Raw genomic sequence first — 13,408 nt, 5'->3', positions numbered from 1 at the left:
GACACGTCTTTAATTCTGTGCATCGCCGCACGAAGCTGTTTGCCCATAGCTTGCCGAGCGGTCGCGCGTCCTGCGCAGCGAGAAGATGGTCAGCCATTGCAGCCATATCAGCGATCAGAGAAGGAGAAGCTAATAAGCAGAAGGCGACCATGGAGGAATAAATGTGTAAGATGATGATTTTGGGGGTCTTGTGATGTGCGTTTGCTGGCGTTTGGGGGTCTTGAGTACAAAAGGGCACATTACATACGTTCGTCATATTACACAAAAGTTGAAGCGTTTCTCATTTCAATCAAGACCTGAACTTAAATTGTGTACATTCAGTTGCTGTTATCAACATGGGTTTCGCTGGGCGTCTTTGAGAAACGCGCAGCCCGTATACAAGATCCTTTCCTAATCCGAACGCCAAGTCAAAACCCAACGACCGCCTTCATGCTTCGATCGATGTACCACCCCTATATGGTCGACTTCTGGCGCTTGTAGCGCTCTGACATCTGATCAGAGATCCAAGGAAATTGCAAAGTGGGTGGAGGCCATCACGGCCCATTGCGGTCTTGATACAGCGCATCTCATGGCACTGACTCCGGTGGTGTATTGTGGTAGATGATGAGTATAGTGAACGCGATGATGGCAGCAAGATATACTCTGTGCATCCCTCGGCTCTGATCATGGCGGGGAAAACGAACAATTTATAGTATGCCGCCCGTCTGCTGACTATCGCTGTTATTGTTCCACAGACTCCGCTCCAAAAGATCCTCAAGACTGCATATTTGAACGCCCTGAAACGAACTCCACCAAGACGGCTTCACTGACTGAACACCCAGAGCCGGTCGTGGCCCCACGGAGAGAGGACGTACCTGATCCATGCCTAACGTCACGCGATTAAAATCGAACGGGTTTTCCACTTTGACACCAGATCCTGGCACAGTCTCTACCTGTTCGCCTTTGGGAATCCTCCCCGGCCACCACTCATGAACCGAAAGCGCAGGGCTGAATTCGACCACATATTGGTCCCCCTGGACGTCAACGATTCGCGCAGGGAAGTAGAGTTGTGAGTCGTCGGGAACATGGTAATGGAATCGGAAATCCGGGTACATGACGGGTGCCTCGACAGAGTCGCCGATATGGAAGCAACGATAAGGTCGAACATCGTACGTCCTGAGGTTTCTCCGCCATGGTCGCCAGAGCCGCCGCGTGCCCTTCCCGAGTTGTGTGAGCTGCTCTTCGGTAAAGCCAAAGCTGTTGCTATCATTCTTATCCCCTTCACTACCATCCTGAGCTTCCGTGGAATTGGTTGAGACTTGCTCTGATAAACAGTCCCAATCAATATACTCTATCTCATCGCCGTCCACAACTGTGACTCTCGAGTCGTACCAACGCCCATTGTGCTCGATCTAGTCAAATCAAAGAATGTGAGTCGACCCTCAATAAATTCATTGCCGAGGTTCTAGTAGAAATAATACGTACCTGGACCTTTTCGCCAGCTTTTGGTGGGTCGGTGAATACCTTCGATGGCCCCAAAAGCGTACAGTCTAACTCTGGTATGACAGAACTCGAGGAGTTGTCTTCATGACGCAACATGCTGTCAAAGGAATTCTTCAGCGGCCTTGTGGAAAACACGATGGCATTCGAACCCACACCCGCCGTGATGATGTACTGTCCCCCGTAACATGCCTTGAACTCAGTGATTGGAAGGTCGCAGCTCCAAGCATGACCCCCTGATTCCAGTGCATACCGGACAGACAGCGTAGCGCCGATGGTAATGCCACCGATCGGACGGACTTGCTTTGAGAGACTCTTCCGCTCGATTTGACCCGTCTGTAGGTAACGTACGTAAACGTGGACATCTGGGGAAGCATCATTGAAATAAGCAAAGAGTTCCTCGCCGTTTGATTTCATGACCTCTCGTTCGGTAATGATTCCAAGTTCATCGGGTGCTGGAACGGCCACGATTTGTGCAGAGATCCAGCCGACGTGATCGGACGGTGATTCGATTGCCGACGGTAAAGCAAGATCCCCGGAAGCCCTTTCACATTCGACAAGCATACCGTAGCCTGCGCTTTCGAGGGTCAGTTTTCTAAGGGTGTCGGACAATGTAGAGTCTTGAAGAAGACTGAAATAGTCCCGAGGCTTGACGTAGCCTTTGTACAGGGGATCGAGAGCAGATCGAAGAGGCGGGAGCCAGAGAGGCCGGATAGTAGAAAGACGACGCGTGCCGTTTTGATCGATGCGATACCAAGATCCTTCCTGACGAGCGAGTTCCATGTTTCTGGCTTCACAAACCCCAGTCGGTATCTTTTTGAGAACAAAAGACGCTTCTACCTCATGTACGAAACGTGCCCAAGAAACGTATAGCGTCTGTCAAGTAAGCGTATGTCAGCAGGATGCGGAGGTATTGGGAATAACAAAGCTTTTTGAGTGTACTTGCCTCGTATCGGAATGCTGAGACATTGAGTTCGTCGTTCTGGAACCGATCCTTCCAAAACGATGCTGCTTCTGGGTTCTGCGCTTGATAAATTTGAATAGCCGAAATATCAGGAAGTAGAGTAGCTTCCTGAAGTTGTTGCCGAAGATTTGTGCATTCCTTCATAAGATTTCCCATCATCTGGTCTATGCTAGCAAGATCCGTGCTGAGGTAATGTAAAGTTGTCTCTTTAACAATATGGGCGGATTCCACAATTTCCTTCCCACTAATCTGTCCCTGTGGCGTCCTAACGTCGCTGACAACTAAAGTAGATGCCACGACTACTGCCATGGATATTTGTTGTAGTTGTGCGGCCTTGTGCTGGATTTCTGTGAGAATATCAGGGATCCTGTAGAGAGTCCATAGCCGCTTGAAAAATTTCTTGCCATACAACTCTGTTTTAGTCGCATCTGTCGCTCCAGCACGGTTTTTATCCAGGGCATTGGCGCATTTCTTGCAAGAATCTTTGATGCTGTCCAAAATTTCCAGCATAACCAGAAACTCGGTGCCTTCGGTGTTGATCTTGTTTGTGGGATTCTCGAATGCTTTCAATAACGACACAAGGGTGACGTTGAGCAGTTTAAGTTCGTCGGCAGCTTGGTTGAGCGAGTCAAGTCGGTCCTTGACTTCAACCCCAAACTGTATGATGAACGTCAGTGCGGAAACGATATCCGAAGCCATTATGGTGATCGTGTGCCGAAGGCGGCTGTTCTGGAGACTCTTGAACTGTTCTGTGTTTTTTTGGACAAGCTCAGCTTGCCATTCCTCTTTGTCTCTGGCTCTGGCGTTCGGGATAAAGGTTCTGCTGGATGCCCTCCCGAAGCCGAGAGGTGCGGGGTTTTGTTGTGGGGTTTGAATACTGCGCCACTCTCGGCCCGATTTTGCAAGCGGGTGGCGAACGCCGTTTTACCTCTGCACACGAAAAGCCCAATTTCGACCTTCACAACCGCAGAGCCGAACCTCTACTAACGAAAGCCTAACCTCAACAAACGAAATCTAAATTCTTCACGGTACCTCTCGGATCTACTTCCATGGAGAGCTGGCTGAAAGAAACTGGAGCGGTAGGCTTGGACGACTTGGAGCTTGCCGATTTTCCCATCACCGGGCGGGGTGTCAGAACACTGAGGCATTTCAAGGAAGGCGAAAAGATTCTCACCATTCCATGCGGCAGTCTCTGGACAGTCGAACAGGCTCATGCAGATTCCCTTCTGGGGCCAGCCCTTCGCTCTATACGGCCGCCATTGTCTGTAGAAGACATATTGGCTACGTACATTCTTTTCGTCCGGTCGCGTGAGTCGGGATACGACGGCCTGCGAAGCCATGTGGCGGCGTTGCCTTCAAGTTACTCTTCCAGCATCTTCTTTGCTGGGGAGGAGTTAGAGGTTTGCGCGGGCACTTCGCTGTACACCATCACGAAGCAACTGGAGCAACGGATCGAGGATGATTACAGGGCATTAGTCATGCGATTGCTTGTACAGCATCGGGATCTTTTTCCCCTCGAACAATTCACTATTGAAGATGTAGGCGTCACACGTACAATCGATATTGCGAATTGACCACTAAAGCTTCTTCTCCCTTATTTTTAGTACAAATGGGCCCTCTGCACCGTGTGGAGTCGTGCAATGGATTTCGTACTGCCAGGTGGAAATTCGATTCGACTTTTGGCGCCATTCGCAGACATGCTGAACCACTCGGACAATGTTAAACAGTGTCACGCCTACGATTCTTCGTCTAAAACCCTCTCTGTTCTTGCGGGGAAAGACTACGAAGCCGGGGATCAGGTATGTTCGCCTTGACTCTGTGCTGGTACCAAGTGATGCGCTCACACGGGAACACTCTTCCAGGTTTTTATCTACTATGGACCTGTTTCGAATAGTCGCCTATTACGTCTCTATGGCTTTGTCTTGCCCGGTAATTCTAACGACAACTATGATCTCGTTCTTGCAACGCACCCTGAAGCGCCGTTTTTTGCGCGAAAGCTCAAGCTTTGGGCATCGGCTCGACTCGATTCAACCTCTACTATTTCCCTCACTCTCACCGATCCGCTACCAAACGATGTCCTCCGATACCTCCGCATTCAGCGATCGGGTGCATCAGAACTCGCTGGCATGGCGTGTCAGCGAATTGATGCTACGGAGAAAATCAGCGATTCCAACGAAGTGGAAGTCTTGCGGTTCTTGGTGGAATCGCTTGGTGGTCTTCTAAAAAATTTCGGAACGCAACTGGAAAAGCTAGAAGAACAACTCGCGGAGGGCGTCTATGCATCGGGGGGGAATGCATGGGCTGCGGCGCACGTAAGCTTGGGCGAACAGCGGGTGTTGAGATTGGCGAAAAAGAGAGCAGAGGACTTGTTAGCGGCAGTAGAGAGCAGAAGTGAGATTGGGAGGGGTTCGATGCCAGAACAGGCGCAATGCGCGAAGTGTGGAAAGGCTTCCGTGCCGTTGATGTTGTGCGCGAGGTGTAGAGCGATCAGTTACTGCGGACGGCAGTGTCAGGTCGCTCATTTTAGTGAGCACAAGGTCATGTGTCGAAGTACAGCTTCTAGAAATGTCTAGACAAGATAGACTAGAAGCATCGAAAGAGTCAGTTGGGTACAGCTCTTCACTAACGAAGTGAAACCTGGAGAGAGAGGTACGGTATTAGAGCACCCTGCAGTAGGTATGTCAACCTGTACGCAAACCCGTGAGCGTGCAGGCTGGGTCAACCATGACCATCATGACGAAAGTCGTGGTTATGCCAGGGCCGAGATTGAACCGTCAGCCCCCGCAGCCTACCTTTGGCCCTGGTCGAGTTCATAACTAATCCCAGTTCAAGACGTTTGCGGGATTTTGGACATCGTGTGATATTCAGCGGCTAATGACGTATCCACTGAGGATGGCAGAAGAACCATTATTGGTAATCAGGTTGTCGGTCGTGAATTGTCGCCAAAACACCGGCCCACACAACCTGTGGTTTGGATTAACAACATCACAATATCCACAATATATGTGATAGTGATTATGTTGGTCACATTCAACCTCCCAATGCCCGGTGAAGAAGCCTTGATCTAAACAAATCTCCTGCCCCCGAAATTTAAAAGACTTGTTCCCGTAGATTTGAGCGATGCAAAGCACCCAGAACACTCTTCAGACGAATGAACAATTAACTTTCACTACGAACTCGTCCTTTCCGGTGTGTCAGCAGCTATACAATGGCAGAAAGAGGTGATAATAATGGCAATCGTAAGTCAGGGCATTTCGAAAGCAGATGAGATTATGAAAATCAAATGCGAGCGATTTTGCACCTGTGTCATTGTCTTGCTAACTGGTACTCTCTAGTCAATGACCGCATCCCGTTCCAGGAACAGCCAAAATCAAAGTTTCCCAACCCATCTTGTTTGAACGGCATTGCAAGACGCCCGCCAGCTTCTCCAGCCAATTTTGCGACTAAGGCAGCAAAAATGAAACATTGCGGCAGGCCCATCGCAGACTACAGGACCGCCTGTGTTGACCGTAAGGTCCGTACTCGTTGAAAGACATATGCAGCCAATCGCGAAAAAGTTCCAGGGACGAAGCGCCAGAAAAAGAAGAAACAGTCTACCAAGCTTCTCCCGGGGGGCTTATATAATGGTCGCTGGAGGCCTGGAATCTACTGGCCTGTGGTCATTCTCTCTTAGGACGACGCGAGAATTGATATGAAGGACCTCCCTAAAAGCGACTGCTTCGATGTTGACAATGGGAAGATCGTGGGATGGACGCCTGGTTATGAAAACGGAGGCAGCCTAGCATATGATCGGTGGTTTCCCGTTGTATACCTCGACAAATATTATTGTATTGGTTGGATGCATGCGAGAGACTTCCTCGAATTTGAGCAGAAACAGGGTTGTTATAAGGTGCGCGAACGGTATGCCAACCTTACCAAGCATGAGCCAAGAAATGGCCAAGCAGAACCTAGTACAGTAGTTGGTGGGGAGTTCCAGGTTGCCTCAAAATCTTGGTGGGCCACTGTTTTGGAGGGATAAAATATGCCTGTACAGTAACGAAATAAAAAACAAGCATTCCAATAACCGTTAAACAGCAAAATTGGCTGAAAAATCCAACTTGAGATCGATTGGCCTCTTTTAAGGGCGCAAAAATGGATTAATCCAACGGTGAAGAACGTGCGACGAACGAAGAGGTAAATATAGAAGTTAATCGTTATCTTTGAAGGATGAAGGCGCAACCACGCTGGCGAAGCCACTTTGCGTAGTAGCTGCAGCGTACGTGTTATTGTTGGCAACAGCAATGATCCACGTAAACGTTGACATTGTGTTCACCAAGACTGATAATTCCTCAAGATGAGAGGCTGGTGAAGCTGTGATGCAGGCAGGTAATTATGGATTTAATCGCACAGCGAGGACTGGCTAGTGCGTATGCGTAACAGAACCATGGCTGCGACTTTGCACCTGCAATACCTGTTTGGTTGCCCTTTTCCAAGAGTTGAAGTATTGTCATTAGCTATCCTACATAGTAAGGTCGCCGAGACAATTTGCCGCGCAGGGTGAATGGCCTTGGCAGGCCGGAGTCCTGGCGGAGAGCGTTAGGCTATTGGCGGAAGAGTAGAGGGGCTTCGGGATAGCATTTTCCCGACCGCTTGCGCCGCGGAAACTACCTGGATCAATGATCAATGCTTGTAACTGCTACAGCCTAGGTTAATAAAAAACGGTCCACTATAAGTCGAGCTAAGTAGTTTGCTGACCCACTCACACTGTTGTAGTGGATCTGCAGCCAAACGGCAAGGGGACACTTGCAGCTACTTCGAAATACTTTGCAGATGAGGACTAGAGCCAACAGCGGATTTTTGCTATTATTGTGCAACCAAATCTAGATTTTGTCAAGTAGACTTACATAGGCCGTTCCGACATTCTTAAGATTGAATGTCTGTACCGAAAGCGGAAGATAGATTTGGTCCAAATTGTATTGGGTGCATTTGTTTATATTCACGCTAGCTAGTGAGCCAACCACTCTAAATCCGAATCGAGCGCTTGAACAATTGCAGCTGTACTTTTTTGTGAGGCCAGTTATGTGGCGGTAACAATAGCGGAGGTGAAAAGGTAAAAAGTTCTGCAGTGAAGAACGAAACCTCGTCATCCCTGATACATGCTGGTGAGCTGGGGAGGTTGAGGATCATTGAGAACGAGAATGAATTCATTGCGTTCGATTCCGCTACTGGGATTGAAGCTGGACAAAAGAAATGCAACCAACGACTCCATAAGGAAACTGGGCAAATCGTTTATGGGGCTGACTTTGAAGTCCCAGGTAGCTGCAGCTAATCCTAAAACCTGGTTCCTGAAAACAAGTAACACAATGCTTAAAGTGCCAGAACCGGGTTAGCGGCTTCGGGAAACGCGTTCAACTATAAACATATAGACTTAATCTTCATTGTCCATACCTAAATCCTCAAACCAAGCCCGACTTAATCATGTTTATTTTTCTACCGCCTGAGCTTCTGGGTGCAATTTTGGTGTTTCTGCCCGTTCGAGACATAAAAAACTGTCGGTTCGTCCACAGTCGGCTCGCTTACGTGGGGTTTCCATATTTGACCCAAAAAATCTTTATCAGCAACTTTTGCCCCAAATCGATTCGAAACATTGCGCAATCTCCATACGGGTCGCTCAGTCAAACAAAAGAGCTTGTTCTATACAATGGAGTATGGAAGGGTCGCTGTTTGAACCCAGAATTATATTTGCGGAACCTTCTTTTTTATTTACCGTCATTGCAATCCATCGAACTGTCGCACGAATATATCAAGAGGTATCCGCAAACACATGCGAAAGCCCTTTTTCCGTTATATACCGTTGGAAACAGCTTTACAACAGTTCTCCGCGCAATCGAAGACTCGTCCAAAGCCAGGAAGCTCATAATTACGGGCGTCCTGGATACTCGTCACATCCAAATCGAAAAAGATCTCACCTGCATTACACACCTTTCCATCAATGCCCTTCAACTACCAGACAAATTCGCCCTGCACTTTCTAACACAATTTCCAAATCTCGAGCGTCTCTCTATCCAGTCATCTCACCACTGGATTAAAAGCATACGGATTTCACACTTGCGTTGGGGTGCGCTGAAGTGGCTGAAGCTAAATAGCTTTTGCATTTCAGAAGATGACCTTTTGGATTTCATCATACATCATCAATTATTAGAGCAGTTGAGATTAGAGGACATGTGCGTCGACGCCGGATCCTGGACATCTTTTTGTCTCCGTCTGCAGGCAGTAAGCAGAGATATTGCAGTTTTGTTCGAGGGACTCTTTTCCAGCCGGCCTCTTCAGCGACTGGGACCGATAATCTCAGGACAAAAGCTCCAAGACCTTGCATCAGAAAGTCCATTTTCAGTGAAAGTCTGTGGCTGAAATGCGCCTTAGTACAAACAAGAGAAAGAGAAACTGGGAAGCCGTATAAATTTGTTTTGAGTACTTTGGAGAACACACTGGCCTGTGGGATGCCTAGGTACCTCCCACCCGAGTTTCTCCGCACATACTTGTGTGAGCGACCTGGGATATCTGGGCGCTTGGAGTCGTGTTGTCGTGTTGCTATACCAGCTTGGCAAAATTCGTACCCGAAACGAAACAGGATTAGGTAGCCAGAAACTAAGATGAAGTTGGTCCACAAACACTGGTCCTCCAGGTCCTTGATTAACTTTTTACAAGGCCGATAATGTGTTTAATAGAATCTTTCTAACTGCCTACGAGACTATAATTGTTCCCACTGTGGCGCGAAAGATGCCGCGGCCCTCTTCAAGCTTAGAAATACGGTCCAATAGAAACCTTCGCTAATTTTGTACTGTAGAGCCCTCGAGAGCAACATACATGACCTCGACATCACTCATTCCCGCAACGACTGGGGGAGAGAAAACATGGTCGAGGCCGCGAAGAATTTGGCGTTCGATCACCTGTGTGGTAACATTTGCAACAAAAAGTTTCTGTTGAACCTGGTTATAAAAATAAATTAGAATAACTTCTGTGACGTTTTCGATGACATGGAGCGTGTTTACCTTGTAAGTGGCCAACAAACATTCTAATGCCTCTTCGCAGCTGAACTCTTCCATGTCGGCATTGGCTTTGGTGCAAATTGTGGATACCATCCCCAGCTACCGTGTCTACATCAAACTTTTCATAATGTAATCCTCGACTGCAATACATACTTGCATGGTGCTCAAAATAACCAGGTTTGCCGGCTTTGAGGTGGAATTTGAGCGACCCTTGGCGGTTTTTGTGGAAATTGTCAATATAGTAATGATTTTAATTGATAGGAAACCCATTAAGGTCTTCAAGGAGCCTCCTGAATTCCTCGTGCGCTGCCGCTTTGCGCTGCTGGAGGCGGTTCTTGACGATGGAAGACCTTTCCTCTGCTATTAGTAACAAAACAATCAGAAACACTTGGTAGCGCGGAACTAACCAGACGCGAGACGTAACATCCTTCGCGCCTTTCTTCTCGAGAAGCTTTGTGAAACAAAAACTCTCACAAATATCACAGATCAGATCGACGTGAGCATTGGCCAGCTCAGCCCACGGCGGTGATTGCTCCCAGAAAAGCTCTGCGATGATGTGAGGATTGAAGCTGCCAAATAGCTCCGCTCACCGTGAGCGTAAAACTACTCCCTTAACCCAGCTGTAAGCCTCGGCTTTTGACATTCTCTTTGGGCCCCCATCGGATTTGCCAAAAGCCTCGTCGGTAATGTCGATGGGATCCAGTTCCCCAGGAGCGACTCTACGTGGCTTTAGAATCATCCAAGCGTGATAATGATCCTCTCAGAAACTCTAGATCCACGGCTGCGAAGTGTCGACAATGCCTAGCGCAATTGAGCATGGATTGTCATGAGATCTGTAAGGCTGCTTCCAACGGTCACTACGAACACGAGTATTCCAAGGCCAAAGATGGAGGGGGGTTCACTTTCAGCAAGAGCAGGTTGCTATCAAGTCATTTTCAGAGTCTATCACTAGCCTTGCTCTCGCAACTACCAAATTAGAGTCCAAGAAAATTGGTCCGCTGCATTGATCTCGATGTCCGGCGGCTGAAGTAGATGCTCAACGATGTTTACTGACCGAAACGAACTTCAACTGACAGGTGTATTAAACCGTATTTGCCAAGAGCATTGAGGCCAAATGTCCAATAGGCAAGCCAACTGAATAGTTGTATGTTTCTACACATAGTGGCGTAAAATATAGGTCTGCGTAACGGATTATCTTTCAGCCTAAACGTAAGCAATAGTCAACGAAGCAATTGAAAACTGGATTTTGCAGATTATGCGACATTTGGCGCAAAATGTGGAGAAGGAATCCGTTGTTACCTAAACATCTGCAATCGGCCCTTTTTCGAGAGTTTCACAACCTCGAGGTGGCCGTTGCTTGAAGCAGCGAATATTGGCGTCCGTCTGTGATTGTTTGCCATCGTTAAATCAGCTCCGTGTCTGAGAAGAAGTTTAACGACGTCGAGGTGGCCGTTTTTTGAAGCATTATATAACGGCGCCCGTCTGCCGTTGTCGGCGGCCGCCCAATCCGCCCCTTTCTCGAGAAGAAGTTTAACAATCTCGAAGTGGCCGTTACTTGAGGCAACGTTCAGCGGCGCCCATCCGTCATTATTCTCCACCGCACAATCCGCCCCTTTTTCGAGAAGAAGTTTGACAACCTCGAGATGGCCTTTGTATGAGGCAGCATACAATGGCGTCCATCCCTCATTGCTGGAAATGTTCACATCTGCCCTTTTGCTAACCAGGTATTCCATCAAACTCAGATAGCCTCGTGAAGCTGCCACCAATGTTGCAGTACGTCGCGAACTACCAGCGTGGTTCACGTCTACTCCATCCTTTTCAATCCAGTGGTGAATCAAATCTGAAAATCCCAGGTATGCAGCGTAGAACACGCAGCTGGACATAATGACTTCACTTTCGTAGTGGATCATCCGGCTATGCTGTCTCCACCTTTCCCAGCTGGCATCCATAGGGCAAAAAATGTTTTCATTTGCTCCAGCACCTTGTCGTAAAGAGGAGCGTCGCTTTTCACATGCTGATACCAGAAGCTCGCAGCGTATTCTCGGAAGTTCCCTGACATTACATTTCCCTTACACTTTTCCCCTGCCTCGTCCCAAATGAATGGAAACCTCAGATATCGCAGGCTAGAATGTTGTTTTGCAGCGAAATGTTAAGAGGTTGCATGCTTCCGTTCGTTTGTAGCTTTGCTCCAGATGTGGGATCGCGTTGGAGTAAATATTCCCGGACGGTGAAGTGCGTTAAGTGCAGGGTCCGTGAACCTATGCTTCCTATCGAAGCTGTGGCGCGCAATTCAACAAGTGAATAGCACAGTTCGATGATCTCGGTTTTAACGAAACTCTCATCAATATCGTCTAGCAACTCCTCTTCGAATGTGCTTCCGCTATCCTCGTTTATTGCCAACAGTGCTTCCGTGATTTCTGATATCGTGATCGGGCTTGCGAAAAGGTCACCTATCTGAGTATTGCAAGAGCTTAGCTTCTGTCTGCCTCTGTCTTCCCATGATTCTTTCCCAGCTCCTATCATATAAGCCATTGAGCTCGACTGGAGCTTGATCGACAATGTGTTCCAATTGCTTTTGGTTCTTCCCACCGCGCAAATCAGTTTCCATCAATCGAATATGTAGTAACATCGAGCCAGATCGATCCACCATCCTTTGGACGATTTTGTCTCTTACAGGCTGTTCCTTATTGCTCAGCTTCCGGTTTACGATGCTTTGCGACACTAAAGTGGCGTCGGGCTGCACGTCTGGGGGACTGATCTTGTATTCACTGAACTCTATCCCAACGGGTCGAGAGGTAAAATCAGATATTTCGTTGCGAATATCTTGGTCCTCGCGGCTGACCAGAAGGATTCGTGAAGCAGTTTTACTAGCCGCATGGGTGATCGCACGAATGAAAGAAGACAGGGATCTGTTTTGTAATGCCGACCAGCTCCCTATCGATTTGCACTTGTCCAGACCGTCAACCACGCAAATGCACTGTGGAAGTTTCTGCAGTATTTCTCTGAGTAGCTGGATAACTTCGGTTGTCGAGGCCGTTTTCCTGCACTGAATATTTTGCTTGTCGCAGGCCAGTTCGAACGCATCTCTGCTTTGTGATATAAACTGAGATACCCACGATCTGGCGATGATGAAAGGATCGGCTCTGTTCCCCGAATCTGCGGAAAATAAGAAGGAAGCTACCGGTGACGTGTTTTTCTTCTCGAGGTGCTGGATGATGCTAGCTGTCAGAATTGTTTTTCCGTAACCCGCAGGTTCGCTGATCCATAGAAGTTTCGTTGTGTTTGTCGACAGGCTTGGGGACTTTCAGCTTCGATAGGCATCGCGCTTTAGAATCCAGTCACAGGTCCCAGTTCCTGCCACATATGGGCTAATGCCTTGCAACCGGTTATGCAGTCGACCAGGCCCTTTCCGCGTGCTTGCATCTCCGCAAAAACAGCTCCCAGTTCCGTGTTCTTATCGTCTGTGCATTGCTGACCACATTCTTCATTTAGTGCTTCTTGGAGTGTTAAGCCTGGTCTTGCCGACGGGATTTTGAAGCGATTACATGGTTATTTTTGTATTTTGAACCGTATGGTTTGTGGTGGCTAAGCCACGTCTTTCTGGTCACCCTCAAGCAGCCATGCGCACATTCTCCCAGAATTTAGGAGTCAAAACTATCACAGCAAACTCATCAGGCAACGACTGACAGTCACCGCTCTTGTTCGGATCATTTGCTCCGTCAGCTTCAACATAATTTAAAAGAAGAAGGTAGACAGGCTGTCCCTTGGTGCCCAGAAACAATGATGAGCAAGTCACCCTCCCAAATCCGCCCCCTGACCAGCACCCCTTATATTCTTGGGAGGGCGGCAAATTACATGTTTGTGATGTGACAAAAATCTCTTTTGCTGCAGCAAACTCACGCATTGTGCCAAGCATCCGGACGAATACCAAGCCGAC

At 48.2% G+C, this 13,408-nt stretch overlaps 8 protein-coding genes across 8 annotated transcripts; 3 read left to right on the top strand and 5 right to left on the bottom strand.

Moving 5' to 3' along the window:
- Positions 1-686: 686 nt before the first annotated feature.
- PgNI_01054 (uncharacterized protein) lies at positions 687-3,142 on the bottom strand (the record flags this gene model as incomplete). Its single annotated transcript, XM_031121131.1, is given in 3 exon segments — positions 687-1,391; positions 1,465-2,315; positions 2,329-3,142. The coding sequence occupies 3 exon segments, from the start codon at positions 3,140-3,142 to the stop codon at positions 687-689; spliced, it is 2,370 nt and encodes a 789-aa protein (XP_030987746.1).
- A 350-nt stretch (positions 3,143-3,492) lies between these two features.
- PgNI_01053 (uncharacterized protein) lies at positions 3,493-5,016 on the top strand (the record flags this gene model as incomplete). Its single annotated transcript, XM_031121130.1, has 3 exons — positions 3,493-3,981; positions 4,048-4,242; positions 4,306-5,016. 3 exons carry the CDS (start codon positions 3,493-3,495, stop codon positions 5,014-5,016), a joined length of 1,395 nt encoding a protein of 464 aa, XP_030987739.1.
- Positions 5,017-5,526: 510 nt separating this feature from the next.
- On the top strand, positions 5,527-6,116 carry PgNI_01052 (uncharacterized protein; the record flags this gene model as incomplete). The annotated part of the gene is given in 3 exon segments (XM_031121129.1): positions 5,527-5,682; positions 5,779-5,957; positions 5,976-6,116. The coding sequence occupies 3 exon segments, from the start codon at positions 5,652-5,654 to the stop codon at positions 6,114-6,116; spliced, it is 351 nt and encodes a 116-aa protein (XP_030987740.1). The 5' UTR covers positions 5,527-5,651.
- Positions 6,117-7,125: 1,009 nt separating this feature from the next.
- Positions 7,126-7,630, bottom strand: PgNI_01051 (uncharacterized protein; the record flags this gene model as incomplete). Its single annotated transcript, XM_031121128.1, has 2 exons — positions 7,126-7,302; positions 7,484-7,630. The coding sequence occupies 2 exons, from the start codon at positions 7,628-7,630 to the stop codon at positions 7,126-7,128; spliced, it is 324 nt and encodes a 107-aa protein (XP_030987741.1).
- A 270-nt stretch (positions 7,631-7,900) lies between these two features.
- Positions 7,901-8,833, top strand: PgNI_01050 (uncharacterized protein; the record flags this gene model as incomplete). The annotated part of the gene is made up of 1 exon (XM_031121127.1): positions 7,901-8,833. One exon carries the CDS (start codon positions 7,901-7,903, stop codon positions 8,831-8,833), a length of 933 nt encoding a protein of 310 aa, XP_030987742.1.
- An 888-nt stretch (positions 8,834-9,721) lies between these two features.
- Positions 9,722-10,210, bottom strand: PgNI_01049 (uncharacterized protein; the record flags this gene model as incomplete). Its single annotated transcript, XM_031121126.1, has 2 exons — positions 9,722-10,040; positions 10,062-10,210. The coding sequence occupies 2 exons, from the start codon at positions 10,208-10,210 to the stop codon at positions 9,722-9,724; spliced, it is 468 nt and encodes a 155-aa protein (XP_030986330.1).
- A 556-nt stretch (positions 10,211-10,766) lies between these two features.
- PgNI_01048 (uncharacterized protein) lies at positions 10,767-11,354 on the bottom strand (the record flags this gene model as incomplete). The annotated part of the gene is made up of 1 exon (XM_031121125.1): positions 10,767-11,354. One exon carries the CDS (start codon positions 11,352-11,354, stop codon positions 10,767-10,769), a length of 588 nt encoding a protein of 195 aa, XP_030986329.1.
- A 226-nt stretch (positions 11,355-11,580) lies between these two features.
- On the bottom strand, positions 11,581-12,691 carry PgNI_01047 (uncharacterized protein; the record flags this gene model as incomplete). Its single annotated transcript, XM_031121124.1, is given in 2 exon segments — positions 11,581-11,905; positions 11,922-12,691. Coding segments are annotated over 2 exon segments (1,095 nt in total), but the record flags the coding sequence as incomplete, so codon positions are not given.
- Positions 12,692-13,408: the final 717 nt, after the last annotated feature.

Source organism: Pyricularia grisea, assembly GCF_004355905.1.
Source record: "Pyricularia grisea strain NI907 chromosome Unknown Pyricularia_grisea_NI907_Scaffold_1, whole genome shotgun sequence".
Taxonomy (NCBI): Eukaryota; Fungi; Ascomycota; class Sordariomycetes; order Magnaporthales; family Pyriculariaceae; genus Pyricularia; species Pyricularia grisea.
This window is presented reverse-complemented; position numbering and strand designations above follow the sequence as displayed.